This window comes from Amblyomma americanum, chromosome 8 (assembly GCF_052857255.1).
Source record: "Amblyomma americanum isolate KBUSLIRL-KWMA chromosome 8, ASM5285725v1, whole genome shotgun sequence".
Lineage (NCBI taxonomy): Eukaryota > Metazoa > Arthropoda > Arachnida > Ixodida > Ixodidae > Amblyomma > Amblyomma americanum.
In genome coordinates, this window is record NC_135504.1 from 94,515,309 (window position 1) to 94,537,377 (window position 22,069).

Sequence of the window (22,069 nt, forward strand, 5' to 3'; positions counted from 1 at the left end):
GCCAGTTTGAGTGAATTACGCACTGCGCGGCCGCAAAAGTGGAAAGGGTCTCGCTTCCACTCACGTGATAACCGCTGCCCAATCAACTCCATCGCTGATCGGAAGAAAGAGAGACTGTACTCTCACGACTACTTGGTATTTGCGCGCTGCCCAGTGCATTGCGCAGGGTTGGTACTTGTTGCGTCAGCCAAACGATTGCCCGTCTTCGGCATCTATTTGGTTCGTTGTGCGCGAGTAGCAAAGCTTCACGCTCGGACTTCTACCTCACTGGTGCTACAAATTTTTACGCTTACCTGGAAGAATGGGCCGTAAGTACCCACCGTTTGCATCGAACGTTTTGTTTTTCTTTTCTTTGATGCGCTTCTTTATCGCGTTGTCGCGGTGGTTGAGGCTGTCGCTTTGGTTCCCACGTGCACTGTGTCAAGATGAAGTTTTCCGAACGTGTTTGTATTTGTGAGCGACAAATCTATGTAAACAGCCTGACCTTATCGCGGCTGTGAGAGCATGGAAGCATCCTAGGCTGAAACGCGTGTTGACAATGCGTTTGGTTGGCTGACTTTGTAGCGCGTGCTGTAAACATTTCCTCAAAGCGAGTGTGTGTTTACGACGCTGCACTGGCTTGTTCAGTATTGCGTTCGCCCGCTGAGTCCAACATCGTCGGTGTCGAACCTCAGCACCAGCGACAACAATTCGATGGAAGCGAAATGTAAGAACGCCGGTTTGCTGTGCGATATAAGTGGAGGTTAAAGCCGCCCAGGTGGTCGCAATTAATCCGGACCACCTGCTAAGCAGTATCTCGTCGCCCATATGATTATTTAGGAACTTAAACTGCACACGCCAAGATCACTGTGTTTGCCGTGTTAAAAAGAAATGGGTAGAATATTCACTTTATAAAGGTTGCATTATAATTTTTCAATGGGAGACGTTAGCCTCAGAATAATTGGAAATGCGTGCAGTAGAATTGTCCAAAGAACATAATTTTAAATGGCAAATGAATAACGCTGGAAAACGGCCTTCTTTAACCGAGCATTTCACATGTTGCATGGTACCGACGCACAGGACAGGGCAAATTTATTAAAAAGGCCCATCTGTTGGCACAGTTACGCTGATGCCCATGCTATCGACGCACATGAAACAGTAGGCGGGCCGTAAACGACAGACAGACGCTTCAGCCGTTGAAAATAATTCCGATGCTCTGATATATGGTCCTGCAGTTTGACAGGAGTGCGTAGCTTAAGCTTTTAGGGACAGGAGAAAAAATTAGGTAGCGGCTCAATTAGCGCTGGTTAACCCTGAATATACAAGTGAAAAGCTTGAGTTATGCTTGGTTTGACGTCATGGTTATGTTTCGTAGCTTAGCTGGTATTGTATACATTGTTTATCTATAGGCGTAGACTTGGTTACTCAATCGCATATGTTTACTTGTTAGACGCAGAAGCAACATTGGACGAACGTATTTGGACAAACGGGATGCGTGTTGAAATTAGTCTTTCGGCTACATCGTTTAGCAGTGGCAAACCAGGTGGCATTAGCGATACCCATTGCTAACACTGTAGAGAGGGATTTTCTGTTTCACCAGAGATTCCTTGCACGACACGCACACCCTGGCCACGGTTCCACTCAACTCGACAGATTTCATTTCATTTCATTTTATTACCTTAAAGACCCCTCGCGGGGTATTACATAAGGGGTGGGATTAGCAGAAAAGGCACAAAACAATGCCATTAGTGATCATGAACAAAAAATGTTGTTTAGATTGCTTGCAAATGATGAAGGACAGGTGATGTCGACGATATGCTGGGGAAGGCCGTTCCAATCTTTAGCTGCACGTGGGAAGAAGGAGGCTGAAAAAGTAACAGTTCGGGCACGTGGGCAAAAAACTTGAAGCGTGTGGCTAGTGCGATGAGAAATGTATGATGCTGGCGTGATGTAAGGGGCACGGTTAAGTGATGAGTAAAAGAACTTGTGGTACAGTGATAGCGTGGCTATGCGACGACGAACGGAAAGAGGCGATAGTGCTGATTTGGTTTTTAAGGCTGAAACACTGACGTCGTAGGAGTAAGAAGAATGAATGAACCTTGTAGCGCGGTTTTGAACGGCTTCTAGATCGTTTACGAGGTTAATATGATGCGGGTCCCATATGGCGGATGCATATTCAAGTTTAGGTTTAATGAGTGACTTGTAGGCGAACAATTTCACGTGATGTGAGGTGAGGCGAAGGTGACGTTTAAGAAATCCCAGAGTTTTGTTAGCCGATGATATCACGTTAGTAACATGTGCATTCCATGTTAGGTCATTAGATAATGTGACGCCTAAGTATTTGAAAGATGATACAGATTCTACGAACTCGTTAGCGATTTTGTATTGGAAGGCATGAGTCTTTTTGCGACGGGTGATGGAAAGAAGCTTGCATTTGCTAGGATTGAGGGTCGTAAGCCAATCTGCGCACCACTGTTCAATTTGGTTAAGGTCCTGCTGGAGGGCTTCATGATCACTTATGTTTGTTACTTGGCGGTAAATTACGCAGTCGTCAGCGAACATTCGAATTTGGCAGGATACGTATTGAGGGAGATCATTAATATATATTAAAAACAATAGGGGTGCAAGAACAGAGCCTTGTGGGACGCCGGATGTTACAGGGAGAGGGTTGGAAGACTGGTTATTTACAATGACTGACTGAAAGCGATTTCTTAAGAAGGCCTTGATCCAGTTTAGCACGTTAGGATGAATGTTTAGAATAGAAAGTTTTTGTATTAAACGTTGATGTGGAACTTTATCAAATGCTTTAGCGTAATCCAGGAAGATGGCGTCAACTTGAAGGTTAGCGTCCAGGTTAGTATGTAAGTCGTTGAGGAACATGGCTAGTTGTGTTTCGCATGAATACCCCTTGCGGAAACCGTGCTGGGATGGATGGAAGAAATTGTTAGCGTCTAAGAAGTCCATTACCTGAGAGTATATGACATGTTCCATGATCTTGCAGGGGACGCTAGTTAAAGAAATAGGACGGTAGTTCAGAGGGGAATTTTTGTCACCTGATTTGTAGAGTGGAACGACCTTCCCAACTTTCCAGTTTTCCGGAATGAGACCTGTAGAGAGTGATTGTGAAAACAATAATTCAAGATACACTGCACTGATACATTTTGTGTTTTTTAGTAGTTTAGTGTTTATCTCGTCGATGCCGGCTGACGAGGAAAGTTTCATTTTCTCGATTAAAGACGAGATGCCAGTTGAAGAAAAAGTTATTGCGTCCATCGGTGAGGTGGCATTAGTAGGAGGTATTCTTGGAGGCGGGTTGCGCTCCTGGGTGAAAATTGACGAGAACGCCGTATTGAAGATGTTAGCGCATTCTGTGTCGGAGGCTTGAATACCGGATGCATGAGTGAAAGTGACTGAGTGTGATGGTGCGGGATTGATAACGCGCCAAAATTTTTTGGGGTTATCGCATAGCATGTGCGGTAGGTCGCTGTTAAAAAATGAGTGTTTAGCGTTGGTGACGGAAGTCAAGTATTCTTTTTCGGCTGAAAAGTATTTCTTCCACGCTTCGGAATTGCTTTTAAATTTGGCAGCACGGAAAAGCCGCTTCTTTTTATTCTCCAGTCTTTTTAGTGTCTTAGAAAACCAGGGTTTAGAGCGATTTTCACGAAAAGTTATTCTAGGGATAAATTTTTGCGTTAGTTCATGAAGTTTATTTTTAAATATTAGCCAATTCTCGTTAACAGATCTCTGGTTATAACCGGCTTCGAAGAGTGGGAAAACAATGCTCAGTTCATGATTAATGGCATTGTAGTTACCCTTGTCATACAGGGTGATTGTTTTCTTTTGTGTTTCATGGCGCTCGGTGCGGAAGGAAAAATCGGCTTGAATGACTTTATGGTCGCTAATGGGCTCTAAGTATGTAATGGATGACAAACTGTCAGGATGAGAGCTTAGTATTAAGTCTAAAATGTTGCTCGAGTCGCCTGCGGTGCGTGTTGGGCTGGTTACTAGTTGGTAAAGATTAAAGTTCAAACAAACATCTAGAAAATTCCTTGATTCTGCACTGATTGGCTGTGAATGAGAACGGTTGAGCTAAACTTAACATCTCACGCATACTGTCACTTACCGGTGTCAAATCTCGCAAGTGCCACAGTCTTCCGCACAGATCACAAACATGGCCGAATGAGTTGTTCACAGTCTGTCGTAAACACCCTAGTCGCAATCGCACTTTCACTAAGTCGTACCACGTGGTCGTAACGGCGAGTCTTGGGATTTATCTCTTCTGACTTTCTTGTTTCCGCTTCCTCACTCGCTTGGCTGCTGCTGGCTGAAGATGCGGCCAAGACACGCTTTTCGGCTTCTTTCCGACGTCGTTTAGCAAGACGTATTTCCCGTTGTTCAGGCATTTCGGCTGCACGCTTAGCTTTGGCTTTATCATTTTTTCGCTGTTGTGCAGCCAACTCCCAAGCGAGTACTTCTGGATCGGACGAGTTTAGTTTCTCAGCTTTCTGCGTTGTCTAGCAGCAGCCCCACTCTCCTTCCCTTCCATGTCGAGTGCGCACGCCTATTCTCTGGCAAGCGCATTATATAGCGTCCTTGCGCATGCACATGACACACATGTGCAGTAGCACGCGGCTGCGCCGAAAGGTCAGGCGACGGCTGCGGCAGCGGCGAGGAGCGACCACCTGAGTGGCGTGTGACGTCACTCGTTTTCGCGCATGCGCATAACTCACCAGTTCGCCTCACGTGAAGCTTGTCTCTGACCGGCAGTGAAGCTTTTCGCTCCAAAAAATCAGTTGATGGTCGGCCTCTGTGTCGTCCTGTGCTAAGCACACTTCTTTCTCGAGCTGCGCCTTAGGCACTGTTGGAAAGTCGCAGCATATGCTGACGTGAGACATTCTGAGATTGCGAGGAACATGTCGCTCTCTAAAACGACAATCCACGATCCAAAGGAACAAGGAATGGCCGTCTCTGCCGTGGACTATGTTTGTACGCACCCTGGTTAGCTGGTATGTAACGAGGTAACGGGTGTGGTGATGGTGAAATGCATTTATTGGCTCCAAAAGAGTGTGTACAGGGAGGCACGATTGAACCGACTCCTAACCGTCCGGCCCTCACAAACACAAGGTAATGGGCAGACGCGGTGCCTTCATAAATCGGTGAGGCTTCCCATCACAGACCAGGCTTGGTCAGGCCTGTGTGTGCTGAAGAAACCTTCCGGAGTCTTCCACGTTTTCACCTCTGCCCTCCAACACATCACACAGTGCGGGAACGCGCTAGATTTAATGGACGCTGCCTCACTCTTCAGAACTTGTATGTTATCAGTTGTCGGAATTTGACTCAGTGAAAACCTCGGCTGTCTTGCAGGCAATGCGGAAACAGGGTGTAGAACAGCCTTATGTGAAAATACTGCAAGATATCTATAGCAACTCAACAGCTATGGCAGCTCGTCCATAAAGTTAGCAATAAAATTCCAAAAGCGAAGGGCGTCAGGCGAGGAGACACGATCTCACCAATGCTATTCACCGCCTGTTCACAGGAGATATTCCGAGGCTCGAATTGGGAACAATTGAGGATAATAGTTAATGGAGAATACCTAAATAATCTGCGATTCGCTGTGGACATTGCCTTGCTGAGTCACTGAGGAGGTGATTTGGAAAGCATGATCTCGTTAGGCAGGCAGAGCAGAACGCTGGGTCTAAAAATTAGCATGCAGAAAAACCAAAGTAATGTTATACTGTCTAGCAAGTGAACAGCATTTGAGAATTGGTAGCAAGAGGCTGGAAGTGGTAAAAGAATGTCTACATAGGGCAAGTAGTGACCGCTGATCCAGATCATAAGAGGGAAATAACTAGAATAAGAATGGCGTGGAGTGGATATGGCAGGTTCTCTCCGATCATGTATGAAATTTCACCAATATCCCTCAACAGAACAGTATACAGCTGCTGTATCTTACCAGTACTTACCTACAGGGCAGAAGCATGGAGACTAACGAAAAGGGTTCAGCTCAAGATAAGGACACTGTAGCGTGCTATGGGAAGAAAGGTCAGGCATCACGTTAAGAAACCGGAATCGGGCAGAGGGGTGAGGGAACAAACGCTGGTTAACGACATCCTAGACTAAATCAAGAGGAAGAAATGTGCTTGGGCAGGGCGTATGATGCGAAGGCAAGATAACCGCTGGTCCTTAAGAGTAACGAAGTGCATTCCAACCTAACGCAAGCTTAACAGGGGGTGACAGAAAGTTATGTAAGCGGATGAGATTAAGAAGTTTGCGGGGATACTGTGGATGCAGCTGGGAAATGACAGGATTAAATAAAGAGGCATGGCAGAGGCCTTTGCCCTGCATTGGGCATAGTCAGGCAGACGGTGATGATGGAAATCCGAGCCCGGCCACACCTGTAGTGTTTTGATGGAGGCGAAACGCAAAAAGGCGCCCGTGTGCTGTGCGACGTCAGTGGTGTGACGTCAGTGCACGGTAAAGATCCCACAGAGGTTGAAATTATTCCGGAGCCCTCCCCCACTATGGCACCTCTTTCTTTCTTTCTTCTGTAACTCCTTTTTTATTTGATTTGATTGGATTTGTTTCCTTTCTGATATAGAAAGAGGAGAAAGAGCAAAAGGCAGAACACCTGACAATGGCTCTTGCCCCGCATATAGTTTGGCACAAATGGTTAATTAACATAGATAGCTTCAAGCAAAAAGTTTCACACCAAAATCTTCTGGTTGAAATAAGAAAATGTCACTCAGCACTAAGGAAGAAAAAGGTAAATAAATCATGTAACGCAAAAATAAGCGTATGCAGCAAACAATAAACCGTACATGCCAACACATTACTTAGTAGAAAGATATAAATATAACCAAAATCTGAACATGGTTGCTGCAAGCTTAGCAAAAAAAAGCAACATCATAATAACAAAACATAACAGCAAGATTCAAAACGATAATGCACTCCTAAAAATGCAAATTAGGGACATAATTATGCATGGCAGATTATGTGAGTTCTATGTTATTTTCCAGCAGCAGAGCTCTAAGTGTTTTTGGGGACTTTAGCCGACAGATGTGTTAATTCTTGTATTTTATTTAGAACGTTAGCTGTTTGATATTTAATATGTTGTCCGTAATTCGTGCTTATTTTTGGTGGCCGTAAAGTTTCTTTACGGAGTGTGTATGCGTACGTATTTTACCGTTATGAAGGCGTGGTTCGGGTGCCCACCGAGATTTGTGAGGCAGTTACTGCGTGTTATTTTTTAAGAATGCAAAAGCAGTTGTCCAAAGAGTGCATACACAGTTGCATGTTTTTATTTGTTTATTTTTTGCTGAGCCGACTGCAGACCCTGCATCGTCACGTTGACACCACTTACCAAAACGGCTGGGCTCATAGCAATGGAACTTTTTTATTTGCAGTATTCTCCTCTAGGAGTTAAGCACGGGCTACTTAGGCAGAACTCCAAAAGCCGGCAGAGTTCGTCGGTGTTCAGGATTTTCGTGTAGCTGAGGTAACTGTCCGCCTCGGTAGGCACAGGAATGTTCTTGAAAAGCGAGGCTGCAGGGAAGGACATCATGCGCTCGTCCGAGCTTGCTTGTGCGTGGCGAAAGCGTTTAATAAAATCACTGGTGTTGCACGCAGGTGTCGAGGCGTCTTCTGTCAAAAGAGAAAGGACTCGGGGTAATGCTTGGAGAGCACATGAAACAGCAAGGTGGTATACTCGGCAAGGGTCAGATAGACGTCTGCTGCCTAATGCGTGCTTCCATATGGACGCCCTTGAAGAAGGGACCGCATTGTCCGGACCGCATTGTCCGGCGTCTCCAAAGGTTTCAATGGCCTGCAGAAGCTAGCAGTTTAGCTTGCCTTAATTCCCTTCGCTTATGCGCACTAAAGTTTTGTCAGCTTCAGCCTAACAAGCCTCCATTACCGCATCTCACTGCCATCGTCTCATTTCAGGGTACTGCTTCCGTTGCAAAGTATATGATGATGGGGTCGTGAGGTGCAACGCTGAGACGCAGTGTGGAAAGAATTTATCAGAGGTGAGTTACATTTGGAATAGATCTGTTCTCGGGTGGTTTTAGCTGTCTTTGACTTTTGTGGGTAGTCATGTTCATTACTTTCGGAGCTCTAAATCAACTCTCTTTACATTTATAGATGTATACGGAAACTGTGTGGGGAATTAAACCTAAAGGCGATGTAAACAGTTGTATTAAAAGCGAACTCACACATTTTACAGCGAATGCGATACAAGCCATTTAGCGAAGCAATTTACGGGGTAAAATCGCACCTTCAAACACGTTACACTTAACGCGTTTTTGTGGGCGCACACCACTGCCATGTACTATCATGATGCATATAAACGCGAACAACGCATCGCCTACGCACTCTGCTGTTCGAGTTCTTTTGATCTGCGCTTTTACCTGGGTGGTAAAAAAGCGCTCATGCAGGGGAAGACGATGAAGACCATTAGGTGCTATCTCACCGTTTGGCGGCGGCAGCGAATGGACAACAGTTCGGCAGTAATAAAGGTCCTTTGTGCAGTGCGGAACTGCGCGCACCGTGTACACTAGCGTCGTACCAAGTTGTTTGAGCAGAAGGAGTTCGCACCTCGTTAAAAGGGCTTTAAATGTTTTTTCAAATGTGTGTAATTGGTAATTCGGATAGATTGTTCACCTATTGTTAGAATACCTTTTAATTACAGTCGAGCCCACTTATAAGTAATCTGACTGTCGATGGTCACGCAAATTGCATTCGTTGTGTAAGATGGTGTTATTAAGTAGAGTTCCCATACTGCAGCTGTGAATACAAGCTCAGATAAAAGTGAATATTATTTCTCAGAAACGTCCACACGCCCGTCCGTAACCGCATAACTCCACTTTCCAAGCTCTCCAGTCATTTTCTCTGCGCCGAATCCTTGCTGGCGACAAGCTGCTTCAGGAACGCGAGTGCACATAGTTGAAACGCTGACTGCTACTGGGGGTAGGTCGGACTCCTGGTCTTCATTGTCGACGAAGTTGTTTGGACACAGCGATGAAACAACGCAGCGCACATGAGCGAACGTCACACTTTCTGGTGTCTATGTGCTTCTTACGAGGTGCAGAATGTGGAGAGTCGTTTGGTGCAAGCGAGTCACGTCACGTGGCCTGCTGGGTCAGCAAGTGATAGCATTTGACTGGCATTTAAGCTTATGAAATCACTGGAAATCACTGCCATTTGTTGATCACCGATCATGAGGTGTAGTTTCGCTTTCATCGCGGTTCCCCTGCATCACGCCCACCAATCTTCTCCAATCGGTACACATGAATGCACTGATTGTCCTTGTAGCCCGTCTCGTGGGCGTGGTTAGCGGTTATCCCAAGCAGCACGGGTAATCGGCCAGATATTGAAAATATACTGGCAAAGGATGGTCCTACAAAAGAACAGTGTGAAGCCATCCATTTTCAATACTGGGCCAATTATCTTTGCTGCCTAAGTAAGTGCAGTTTCAATGCTGCCTTTTCAATACCTTTAAGTAGTTGCCACATTCTTTACAGTGTCAAGAAGCTGGGCGACGCTCTTCATTATTTGCGCTGGCGGTGGGCTCTGTTTTTCGTCTGCAGCGGCTTCTTTGCGTGGTCTCGTTTACTCTGACAGAGTTATGCACTCACACTTGTTCGTTTTGTTTCATACGTAGTGATTTTGCCCTAGTACATGTTTTATCGGTAGCGTTTTCCTGATTCCTAATAAGCAAGCATCCGTTAAATGTTCCCCCCTTATAACTGGCATCAACTGTATTTCAAAATTGCTTTTTTACGAGGCTACATTCGACATATTAAAGTAATTGCCCTCATAACTGGGCTTCTACTGTGTTTCAAAATTGCCTTTCTGACGAGGCCACCTTCAACATATAGGAATTACTGCTGAGGCTAAGTAACCATACCCAATGGGAAACCTCCCCATGGTGAGGTCAGTGGTCCATTTGCTGCAATTTATGCTTTCGCCGCAGCATAGACAATACGATGGCGGTCCTTCCTGGTGGCTGTGTTTAGCTACCTCTTTCGAGAACTGTCTTCTTAAAGGGGCAATTTTTCATTGTACCTGGAAAATGGAGACCAAGCGGAGCGAATGTCAGGTTGCGACTACATTGGAGCATTCCTTCGATCCCCCTTATAATGAGCCCGACTGTCGCGCCTGTTGCGTTGCTTGTATCTAAAGCTCATGCTAAGTGGACTTCCCATATTGCAGCAGAAAACGCAATATTGGGCAATGTGGCCTTGTGGCAGAGCATCCGCCTCGCATTCAGGAAGTGTTGGGTTCGATTCCCAGTTCCGCCGGGTACCCACCGGTTTTAAATGGGTACAACATTTCCCCCGGCCTGGTGCTCGGTTCTTCTGGGTGAGATGCTTGGGAAAAGAAATACCGAAGCGTGGCCTTGTGGTAGAGCATCCGCCTCGCATTCGGGAAGTGCTGGGTTCGATCCCCAGTGCCGCCGGATACCTACCGGTTTTTCATGGGTACAAGATTTCCCCCGGCCTGGTGCTCGGCCTTTCTGAGTGAGATGCTTGGGAAAAGGGTCTTGACCATAGTTACGATAAGTTCCGCAGTAAACAACCATAAATACGCCTCGCGCGGTAGAAGCCTAATTTTTTAAACATCTGTTATCCGCTTCTGCTTATTCAATCTAGAGCCTATTATGTCGCTTCCCAATCTCCAGCGCATGCATATGCTCCGCACTGATTTCATTGCTGCCAACAAGCTGCTTTAGGTACAAGAAACAACTAATCTGGGAGAGACTCGAAGTGAGACGTGGCACCTCGTCGGTCATTTTATTGAAGCATGCGCCGGTGGCATGCCGCGGTTAGCATACCTTGGGGGTGTGGATAATACCAATGTTGAATAAGCTGGCGGTTATTCCTCGATGCGTTATCAAGGCATAAGAGCGGGGTTCACCAAAGTTAGTGAAGCACGAACAGGAATTTTTCTTTTTTATTTTTTGCCGTGTATAGGTACAACTGAAAGTGTTACTCGGTAAAAAAGTTGCCTGTGATTTTTATATGCCATCTAATCTAGCCTAGTGTGCCTAGCGAGTGTCCCTATAGCGGCACACGTCGAATAAAAGTCTCGTATCATTCTGGCCTTTCTGACAACGTAGCTTCAAGAACGCTGCTACTTGCGAGTCTTCCGGATGACAAATGACACACAAGTGCTCACAAGAGCTCTGACGTGAAACTTACAGCACTCGCCACCACTGCTTGGCATCGCCATTCAGGGCGTGCGTTTTTCCGGCGCATGTAACGAGCTTCATCGGAACTCATACATGTCATATTAATGCAAAAACAGTAGATGGCTCACTTCAAGGTCATCTGTCCGCAAAATGTGTCTGCCGCAAAAGCACTGGTTAATGAATAAAAATAAAAGGGAATTGAGGTCTACGTCAGACTCGAACCCAAGCCGCTGGTGTGCGAGAAGGGGATGCTGCCACTCCAACACGACATTTCGACATTTAGAGCTGAACAAAGGCGCGTGTAGTTAAGTTCTAAAAAAAGTATCTTTGTTATACCTACTGAGGTTTACATGAGTAATTCTGAACATGTTAATTACAGATGTCGCAATCAAGCGAGTGCCAAATTTCCTTTGCTTCCGGTAAATTTCCTGTATGCTTGGCGTGCAGTTGTAGCACGAATATGCAGCATCGACTGAAAACCCTCCTCGCAATGTACACCGTTAGCTCAGCACACGGCACAGGTGGCAGACAGCAGATAGCTTTCGCATTTGCGCACGTAAGGAAACTTCAGTGCACCTTGTAATATTTTTTTATTGGCTTTGTGGTTCGCTGTGTTGTTTCCGTAAAGAAGAGGAGGAGTGTCACGCAGAAATGAAGACACTCGTCGCTCACAGCTCCAGCTAGAAGGGGGCATTTTCGAATGCGGGGCTGATTTTACGGCGCCTCCTCAAGCGCTCTAATCAGGTTGTTGGGCAACACTTGTTTGTTTTAGCTGCGACGCAATGCCATTGCCGTAAGACATATTTTGACGGTAGCCCCGTGTTCGTTCGTACTGTGCGAGCCTTGGTTATAACTGCGGCCATTACACCTGGCATCGACTCTGTACAGTTTTCTTGAGATACTGTTTTTTATTTATTTGTTGCTGCTGGTGTATCAGAAACACTGTAGATAGACTTGGGAGCCCTTCCGGGTCTTGTTAAAAGGACACTGAGGTCAAAATAAATGGCTGAGGCTCAAAGTTGCTTGGACCTAGTCATGACCTTGGACCTTGTCTTGGGCCTAGGACCTAGTCAAGAGCGAATAAAGCTCTGCTAAGCATGGTCTCCGCTGTCTCAAATCAAATGTCAAGGTTTCAGGGTTGGTTACCACATAACGGGGGTTCGGACCAGAGCAAGCTGAGGGCACAGCCGGCGTTCGACGCGCACTTGCGCTCTCGCTCCGAAGGAAGGTATGTGCAGTTATTTGAGAGCACAAGTGTTTTTAATACAAAAAGCTGTATTACAGAATGCCACACTAATCCCAAGACCTCAATACAAACCGTAGCCCAGCCGCAGCACCCGAAAGCGGACCCGTGGCGCCACCCGCACCAAGCAAAGACTATATACGGTCGTGACGGCATAGCCATGTGCGATCGCATGCCGGGCGGCCAACCAGAGGGTTCGATCGCAAGCGACACAACACGAGGGAAGATGGGAAATGCGCGGAGCACATCTTGACGAGGCAGGTCGCTCGTCAATGGCTCATCGTGCATCGTCATTGACAATGGCCGGCGATTATGAAGAACCAGCCAGATTAGGCCCTCCCGAATCTGGAGTGCATCAGCGCCGCCCAGGCTGGCGACAGGAATCCTAGAGTTCGGTCCTGGACTTGTTACCATCTTATTACCAGGCCTATTACCATCTGCAAACAGAAACTTCGTGCGAAGATCCCTGAGGTTAAACAGCACTGCTATTAACTTCAAAACTTGTGGAAACTCGCTCTTTTTGGTGAGTGTGCCACGTTTGTAAATCGACTGGCCCTAATAGCTTGAAATTCAAAAATCTCCCTGATGAAAAGGTCTTTAGCTCTTGGGATGAACCTCAGCACAGTCAGAAAGATCTATGGAATTCAGCTTTTAATGAAGACTATTGATTTGAAATTCACTGCGGCTATATACGCTCTAGGCCGATACTCAAGGGCAGTACTCACTTGCAATGCTCAAGGAAGTAATGAGCCTAATGCCACTTTGCTTTCACTTTCGCGGTCTTGGCATTGGCTGCGCGTGCTGGCTTTTGCCGTGCCGTACCTTCTACCCCTGTGGCCAAGAATGTTCTAAGTAATGATGTTTTTTCATCGCAGTTCTCATTGGCCAAGTTTCTTGGATCTGCAGACCTCACGGACGTGGAGTTCACCGTAGAGTCACAACATTACCCCGGGAAGCGCGGTTCTTTTAAAGCCCACCGACTCATCCTCGCTTTGCATATAGAAGATTTCAAAGCCATGTTTTACGGAGAAGGTGTGAAAGAAGACAAAATCGTGATTACTGACTTGCAGCCAGATGGATTTTCTGCCCTGCTTAGGTAAGCACCAGCGTTTGTACACTGGTGTCTAAAACCGCGTTTACGAAACTACTGTTCTATGTGCTTATTGATTTCTAGTGAAAAAAGATTTTAAGATTTTTCTAAACAGGGTTTTGTGACATGCTTCCCTCTGAGCAGTGGCGTAGCCAGAAGTTTTGCTCGGGGGGGGGAAGCTCATATTGCGGTCTCCTCATAGAATTTGTGGAAGGATCAAAGTCAACAAGAATAACTGCATTGCCATTGGCAATGCATTGTGTATTAGATAACTCTATGCACTGTTAAGACAAGTGAAATATGTATTTAATAAAATAAAAGAATGTATTCGTATGTCTTAAAAATCGTGGCAGGCATGATTACAAGACATAAAACTGAGCAGAGGACAAGATTCAATAGAGAAGCAAACAGGACGAGCTCGTCCTGTTTGCTTCTCTTCTGTGTCTTGTCCCCTGCTGAATTTTATGTCTTGTAATCTTGTCATACCAACTATACCCTTATCGTTCACTCGCAGCAGACATAACTTATACCAATGCTTCCATGCTTTTGTGTATTTAATAAGTGAAGAAAATATCACATGGAGTCTCGAACTATATCGGTCCGGAGCAAGCAAAGCAGTGCATGCCGCTGATTTGAAAAATGTAGGCTGTGAAATTAGCAAGTAGAGGACAAATATTTTAATGAATGCTTGTCGTTCAAGAACCTTCACATTTTCATACATATGCAACGGGCAGGGAAAGTTCTCAATGACGCTGTCCTTCGTTCCAGTGTAATGTGCAGCAGCAGCTGTCACTGGTCATGTATTGTGAGTAAGTGCTCCGAAATTTAAGTCGCAACAGCGAGCCATCGAAAGGCCCTTGAAAGATTGTGCTAGGTTGGGGACCCTTGCATTACATGACACCAGATGCATGGGCGTTGGCACGAAATCCAACCCGAGTTAGCAATGTTCGCTCCAAAATGTCTTTTTTAGACTGAAAAAGGCACTGTAGGTGTCGAAATCCAGAATAACTTCCGGCACCGATGGCTGTTCTGGTCAGCGGTGCGTGACAATTCGAAGCCACCCCTAATCCCAATAATTCTGGACAAAAGGATTTTTGAGTGGTAAACCGTTGGTGAACCCAATTTCCTGATATAGTGCAATATTTCACTAAAAAAATCAATATATCCACTGATCACTCGATGCCAGTCTTGCATTTTATTTCCTGTTAATGTTCTTGCTATCGTGAAAAGCTTTCCCCTTTGGTCTTTATGGCTGTCTTAACTGTTCAATGCGATCGATGGAAACACTTTAAAAGCAAGATTTTGGTACATGTCAGAATAATGGACCATTACCTTCAATATTTCTATACAGGCATCTTAAAAATTTTCCTCCCAAGTTTTTGTCTACGAATGTTGGACATGATGAAAGCCGGTGTCACGGGCTGTATAGACAGTAACTGTAGATCCTTATTGGACAGATCAAGATGAATGATTCAGTCTGTTAATAAGTACGGTTCCACCACTATGCAGCCTCGTTCATTATCATGGAACCCCTGAACGCCTTTCGGGTCATTCCAACCCAAACGCCCGAGACATTGCAGTTAACCATCTCCGATTTGAAAAAAAATGCCATGAAAATAATTCATGGAAACTTATCGCAACGTTCTTAATGTAAGCCTAAAATCTTTTTGCAGAAAAATATTTATTTGTGAGTGGCGCTCAGTTTTAACGTTTCGAAAAGGCATGAAATCAGTCAGTGCTCAATAATTGATAAAAATTCAAATATTTAGAAAACACTCTGCAATATTTTAATGACGTTTGCACAGATTGTGGCTCACGATATTATTCTAATCGTGGATTCTTGGACGGTACAAAATATTTTTAGAATTTTAATAAAGTGTAAAAATTATTCTTGATGCAATGCATTTTATTTAGTGTGAGATTTGACTATAGCAATAAATATGTTGCAATTAAAAAATAAAAAATAAAGTTCCTCACGAAAATTAAGAAATCGGCTGCTTGCTATAAAAAAAAATGTTATAGGTGGTGAAACTGAATACGGCGAAGTGAAACATAATACAGAAGTTGCAGAAAAGTGCGTTTTCAATCATAAACAATAGTTAAGTTCACCCCAAGGTGCTTCAAGTAAATAAACAAACTATGGAAGATTTAGTAGATCAGCTAATTGCATTTGGTTCCTGTAGTTTCATTCGAGGCAATTGTTTAAAGCAAGAAACAAATTTGTTAAGTTGAGCTCTTGCGCGGCAAGTTGTCTCGCCTCGTCGCACCTGTACATCGCAGAGCACAAACCTTCGACACTGTGGCCAGACGAAATGTGCTTTTCCCGTTCCTAAGAGAAGTTTCCACTGCAAGCAGGCATCAGGACGTTGTGCAGTAGAGCAGATATTCGTGGGAAAATATTTCCTTAGTGCTGCCGGGGTGACACATGCACCAGTGAGGTCCTGTGTGTGGTTCCGCCGGTGCGGTATAATAATAATAATTGGTTTTTGAGGAAAGGAAATGGCGCAGTGTCAGTCTCATATATCCTTGGGCGCCTGAACCGCGCCATAAGGGAAGGGATAAAGGAGGGAGTGAAAGAAGAAAGGAAGAAAGAGGTGCCGTAGTGGAGGACTCCGGAATAATCCGGAATGCTCGGTCATGGAAGAACGAGGCACCTCCGCGCGATCGGGCCGCGCTCACCGCCAACGTGTCTCACGTCACCCGAAGCCCTGACGCGGATTTTGCGCGTCCCGCGCCCTCCGAGGCCGCACGCTTTCTGCGGTCTTATTCGGACGTAGATAATTAGGACCGGTGTTACGGCTGCCGTGCCAGCTGGTTGTTCCTTCCTTTTGGTCCATGTGAGACAGCTCATTGAATACGTTTTCTGCTCTTGGCTGCCTGGCGCCATAGCGGGTCCGTTCGAACTTCGCAAGTGCAAACGATCTCGCCTATCGCATACCCCCCGCTGAATGTCTCGCGATGTCTGCCTTAGCTACAACCTTAAACATGCGCCATTGAGACCGATTATGAACTGTAATAGTCATCTCTCCACGAATGTGTCTTACCAGGTACCATGCTCTGCGGTGAAGCGTTAAGAGACGACAAAACCTGCGGCGCCATGAGCTCAGATTCAAAATTTTTTTCTCGCTTTCAACATAAATCACCAAAATTAAAAGTTCAGGAATGGAAGGCAAGAAACTTTTCCACTAAACCCGCCATCGTTTGTATTTTCACTTAGAGCATTTCAAGGTTAAATAAACAGGTGTTTATGGTTCAAAAGGAATTTTCTGTAACTTCGGCACCCGCCGCGGTGGCTCAGTGCTTATGGCGCTCGGCTAGTGATCCGGAGTTCCCGGGTTTGAACCCGACCGCGGCGGCTGCGTTTCGATGGAAGCGAAACGCTAATTCGCCTGTGTGCTGTTGCGATGTCAGTGCACGTTAAAGATCCCCAGGTGGCCGAAATTATTCCGGAGCCTTCCAATACGGCATCTCTTTCTTTTTTCTCTTCCTCCTTTATCCCTTTCCTTACGGCGCGGTTCAGGTGTACGCCGATATGTGAGACAGTTACTGCGCCATTTCCCGCAAAACCATTTTTTTTCAATTTTCGGTATTTTCTTTCGCTATGACATATTCAGTTTCATCAGCTGGAACATTTTTTATAGGTAGACATCTGGGGAAGCAAGATGAACTTTACTTAATTTCGGATAGGGACATGCTGTTTTGTGACTGTAAAATAGTATAATGTTTCCATTTTATTGAAATTGAGAAAAAATATTGATCACACCTTTCAAACTGCATGACTTGTATCGTATCGAAATCCACAACCTATGGAAATGTCACGAAATGGTTTGTGAAGTGTTTTCTATAAAATAGAATTTTTTTTGGTGGTTTCACTTCTTTTCGAAAGTTTCAAATTGAACTCACCTGAGGAATAAAATTTTTCAGCAGAACTATGTTATGCTTAGATTGCGCAAGTTGCGATAAATTTCTATGAACGTTTTTGAACAAATCGCGGATGTTCGAGCGCAACGTCTGCGGCATCTCTTTGCAGAATACAATATTATTGCCTTTGTCCACCACTATAAACAATGCATGCTGCATGTTTTCTATTTTTCCAGCATGACAGTCAAAGTTTCCTTCGTTCCATGGCAATGCTGCAGCTTATAGCTGCACATTCTTTAACTCGCATTTTTGAACCCTGGTTCATTCCATACTTTCGCAGCCAGCACGTAATGCAATACTTGAAACACAATTTACTGGTCTTTCGACTTTAAATTGCCAAACAGTTACAATTGCACTTTTCAGAATTGTAAAATGCGAAGTATAGATTGTCGCGAGAAATCTTCAGGCATGTCACTGTTCCCTGGTACCTTTTTCTACACAGTTTTGTAATTATTTTTTTACACAACTCTGCAACCAACGCTTGCTGCTGCCTTGTAAACAGCTCCAGGGCCGAGTCAAATTGCTGGCTGAAACTTCAGACCTGTAGACCGGCCTGTTCTCTGGTAAATAAAGAACTGAATGACCCTTTCATGGCGGCACATGTCCACTTCATCGCATCGCATACTGTTAGGTTTTTCGAAAAAAATGGTGGATAGTGAGCACTTGAAAAGCACTTCACAATCAGAGAGATGCACCTGAATTTATATTTAACTGTTGCCTTGCATTATTTATCCAGCGGTTCAGCCTTCTTTTTTGTCGCGCAAGCATTAGAGTAGGTAATCTTCTGAGGACTTCTGAGGCAGGAAAGAACAACCGCACATTTAACGAGCATTAGCAGATGGCATCAGTTGGATCATAAAATTACAAGCACTCAACCCCAATCTTCATTCGCGTCATAGGTAGAATGTTTCGGAAATGTGTATAATGATGTAGCAGCCATGCCTGCTAGGTTGATAAGAAAACTGCGATTTCTACAACTTTGCCATGTATTCGATGTTTACAACGTTGGCCACTTGGGGATGTAATTGGCTATCACGTTTTTCTATTTACCGTTTTTCCACGACAAACAAGTCTCTTGCAGAACTGTAATCCGAAAGCATGTTTGCTGCCCGCGGAGAATGTGTAGAATTGTTTACTGTTTGGAGTGTAATAAGTGTCCCTTCTGTGGTCTTGCAATAAGGCCTGCAGTAACTTTAAATAAAAAATAAATAAATTACAAGACAGACATGAAGCTAAATAAACTCTGACATAGCTGTATTTCATAAAGCGATATATTCCTAAAACTAAATTCCTCTTTCCCAACGTTAAGGAGCTGTAGCGTTATCAATTCGCAATATGCGTGGAGGGTTTCCTATCCGCCGCGGTGGTTCAGTGGCTAGGGCGCTTGGCTACTGAGTAGGAGTGTTCAGGTTCGAACCTGTCCGTGGCGGCTGCGTTTCGATGGAGCTGAAACGCAAAAGGCGCTCGTGTACTGTGCGATATCAATGCATGTTTAAGATCCCCAGGTGGTCGAAATTGTTCCGGAGCTCTCCACTATGGCACCTCTTTCTTTCCTCTTTCACTTCCTCATGTATCCCTTACGGCCGCGGTTCGGTTGTCCGCCCGATATAGGAGAGGAAGGTGCTGCACCATTTTCTTTCCTAAAAACCAATTACAATTTTCAAAGATCATTTTCTTCCTATTTGAAACGTTATTACCAGCGCTGCTTCGTTGAATGGTGCGCGCTTGACGGATGAGGAACGGCCCAGTGGTTTGCGGATATGTTCTCTTATTTTATATCACGCATAATGCGTGAGAGTTAACATAGCCTACAATTCTGGACAAAAGCATTTTTAAGCAAGAAAGAGTTGATGAATGCAGTTTTTTTAATGTATTGTAAGATTTACTATAGAAATCAATGAATTGACAGGTCTCCCGTGAGGAGGCTTGCATTTCTATGTTATTAACGTCCTTGCTATCGTCGAAAACGTTCCCCATTGGTTTTCTAAGGCAGTCTTAACTGCTGAATGCTGGCGATGGAAACACTTTAAAAGAACGATTTTGCTACGCATTGGCATAATGGGCCATTACCTTCAATGTTTCAATAAGAGTAGCTTACAATATTGCAATATTCAAAATTTTTATCAAGGAACGTTGGACTTGTAGTGGTGTTGTTCTTTATGATGATGATGGATTTTTATGGTGCAAGGGCATCTGAGACCAAAGAGCGGAATGGCACAAGGTTTTTCAGACTACTCAAGATTTCCCAAGCACTTCATCCTAAAGAAGCGGAGCACCAGGCAGGGGCAATCTTGTACCCATTCTATCATCGGTGGCTACGAGGCAGCACTGGATATCGAAACCCCGCACCTCCCCTATGCGAAGCAGATGCTTAATCACTTGGCCGCCGTGGCGGTAACTGTTTGTTTTTTAAATGATTACAGACACCTAATTTTTGTGTGCACATTTTCTTCTTTTTATTGATCCGTACGGCCTGATTACACACTCACTGCCACGCGGTATTCGCCTATGACTGCTAAATAAATACTTTATTATCTATTTTTTCTCATGCTATTTCGGTTTCAACTGCCGACCCTTACCTGTGACGGGACTGACGTCCAAGTTGGGTTTGGTCACGTAAGGCGTGGAAAAACTGCGGCATAAACGCCGCTTCTTCGGTTTAATGCATTGCAACGCTAAATCTGGCCTGCTTCGCCAAATGGAATAACAAAAAATGAAGAAGCAGCGACTCTATTGGATTGTTTGCATGCGTCAGGTGACCTAAACGCGACTTTGACTTCACAGATTGGTTGAAACCTAAACAGTATGAAACAGGCAGACAGGAAAACTATTGCAACGAAGAAATTCGAGGCATGCAAGACCCTGGGTCCCCGCACGACCGCGCTGCAGTCGAGTGTTCATGTTCCTAAGTGCCATAACAATGGCGGCACTGCCGGTGCCGATGGTCTGCCCGGCCGAGTCCTCCGAGCGCAGCAGGGTCTCTCAGCCCTTCCAAGACTTGAGGCACTCTAGGCCCCACGGATAAGGGGCAGCGGGGCAGAGGGAAAGGATGTGGAAGGAAGTTGTGAAGGGTTCAGGGTACAGGGTGGAGGCGTGAAGAAAAATTGATTACACATTATTAAACGGTTCTAGGAGGAGGAGGAGGAGGGACTTCAGTGGAACAGGAGAGGTCTGCCTGTTTGTCGGCCTAGCATACCGCGTGGTGATGCCTGTATACTAATATCTTACTCATCACTACAAAAAAAGAAAGCGTGCCCCGTAAACTAGGTGTCCGTACTCCTTAACGTGCTTGTGTTCACCGATCTGGCACCTCGTCGTTAATTAGTGCTGGAAAATGGCGTCCTATGGAATTCTTTCCATTCCAGGGGCACAAAGTTTCCTCTCTCGCTCGGTGTTACCGTTTGAAAGGAATATTGAAAGATGAACCGTTTATATATGCATAATTTACAGGTCGTCTTCCTTTCTTTTCTAGATACATCTACACCGGGAAACTTCAGGTCGAAAATGTCCTGGAAGCATCGTACACTCGAACAGCGGCAATCAAGTACAAATTGCTTGACCTTTCTGCTAAATGCAGTCGCTACATGGCCGCCAACGTACGACCTGACGACGTGTGCCCTCTTCTAGACAACTTTCTTACAACGGGTGAACAAGGGGCGGACATGGCAGCCAGGTGGCTGCTGCGTACTCAAGGCCTGGCCGTACTGAATTCAAGCAACTTTCGTACGTGCAGAGAGTGCACCGTGAAGTACGCACTGGATCATGTTGTGGGCGTTCGCGAGGCGTCTGTTATCGCGGCTGTGTACGAGTGGGCTCAGCAGCAGTGTCTTTCGCAGAACCAAGATGAGGGGCGAGTTGTCAGCGTGCGAGATGTGATGCGGCCTCTTTTCTCAAAGCTTCGGTTCCTTGCTCTGACGGCCAAACAGTTTGTGCAGGGTCCTAGAATGTGGGGCATCTTAGATGAGAAGGAAGCTCTTGCGTTGCTGAGAAATATTATAGAGAATGACTCTGTGGTTATGCCTTCTGGTTTCTGCAAGATCCGGGACCAACCCTCGTAGGGTTTCGCTAACTAAAAGCTCTCCACAGTAACTCTTCACTGCACTGAATTTTGAAATAATCGTTATAGTTCACTCAGTGTATAAGGGAGCATTATTCCTTAGGGTGCGAAAAAGAGCGGATACTTTGAAATGCTTCCTCACTTCTCATTGTACTCTCATTGTACATTGTACTGGGTCATTTTTCTGTATACTACGTCGAAGGTGCAACAGGTTAGTTCGTCACGAAAAACGACGTCTTTCAACTCAGTTCTGTATGCTGATTTAAGAACTTCTGTTATTTTTATTCAGTACAATACCGATTAAATATATGTTACACTGCTTTAACCTATATCTGTTTCTGCGTTCTTTATTACGCAACTTATTGCGACTATGATGTTTCTAGAAATCATGCAAGAAAGGTCTTCTGTTGTGAGTGAGTCACAAATAAAGGCATACACTTACCGTTCATGCTAATTTCGCAGTGACAGCACACTCGGGCCAAAGGCGCCAAACAGATAAGCTGCACTATCCTGAAAAAATTGGGAACATTGCATCAAGGGCCAGTGCCCCAGTCAAGTTGTAGGCAGCAACTTTTAGCTCTGGAGACCGTC

The 22,069-nt window shown here is 45.1% G+C and overlaps 1 protein-coding gene across 1 annotated transcript; it reads left to right on the forward strand.

Moving 5' to 3' along the window:
* The first annotated feature begins 124 nt into the window (after positions 1–124).
* On the forward strand, positions 125–21,807 carry LOC144102002 (BTB/POZ domain-containing protein 2-like). The gene is made up of 4 exons (XM_077635246.1): positions 125–308; positions 7,921–8,003; positions 13,286–13,506; positions 20,894–21,807. Exons 1-4 carry the CDS (start codon positions 302–304, stop codon positions 21,477–21,479), a joined length of 897 nt encoding a protein of 298 aa, XP_077491372.1. The 5' UTR covers positions 125–301; the 3' UTR covers positions 21,480–21,807.
* Positions 21,808–22,069: the final 262 nt, after the last annotated feature.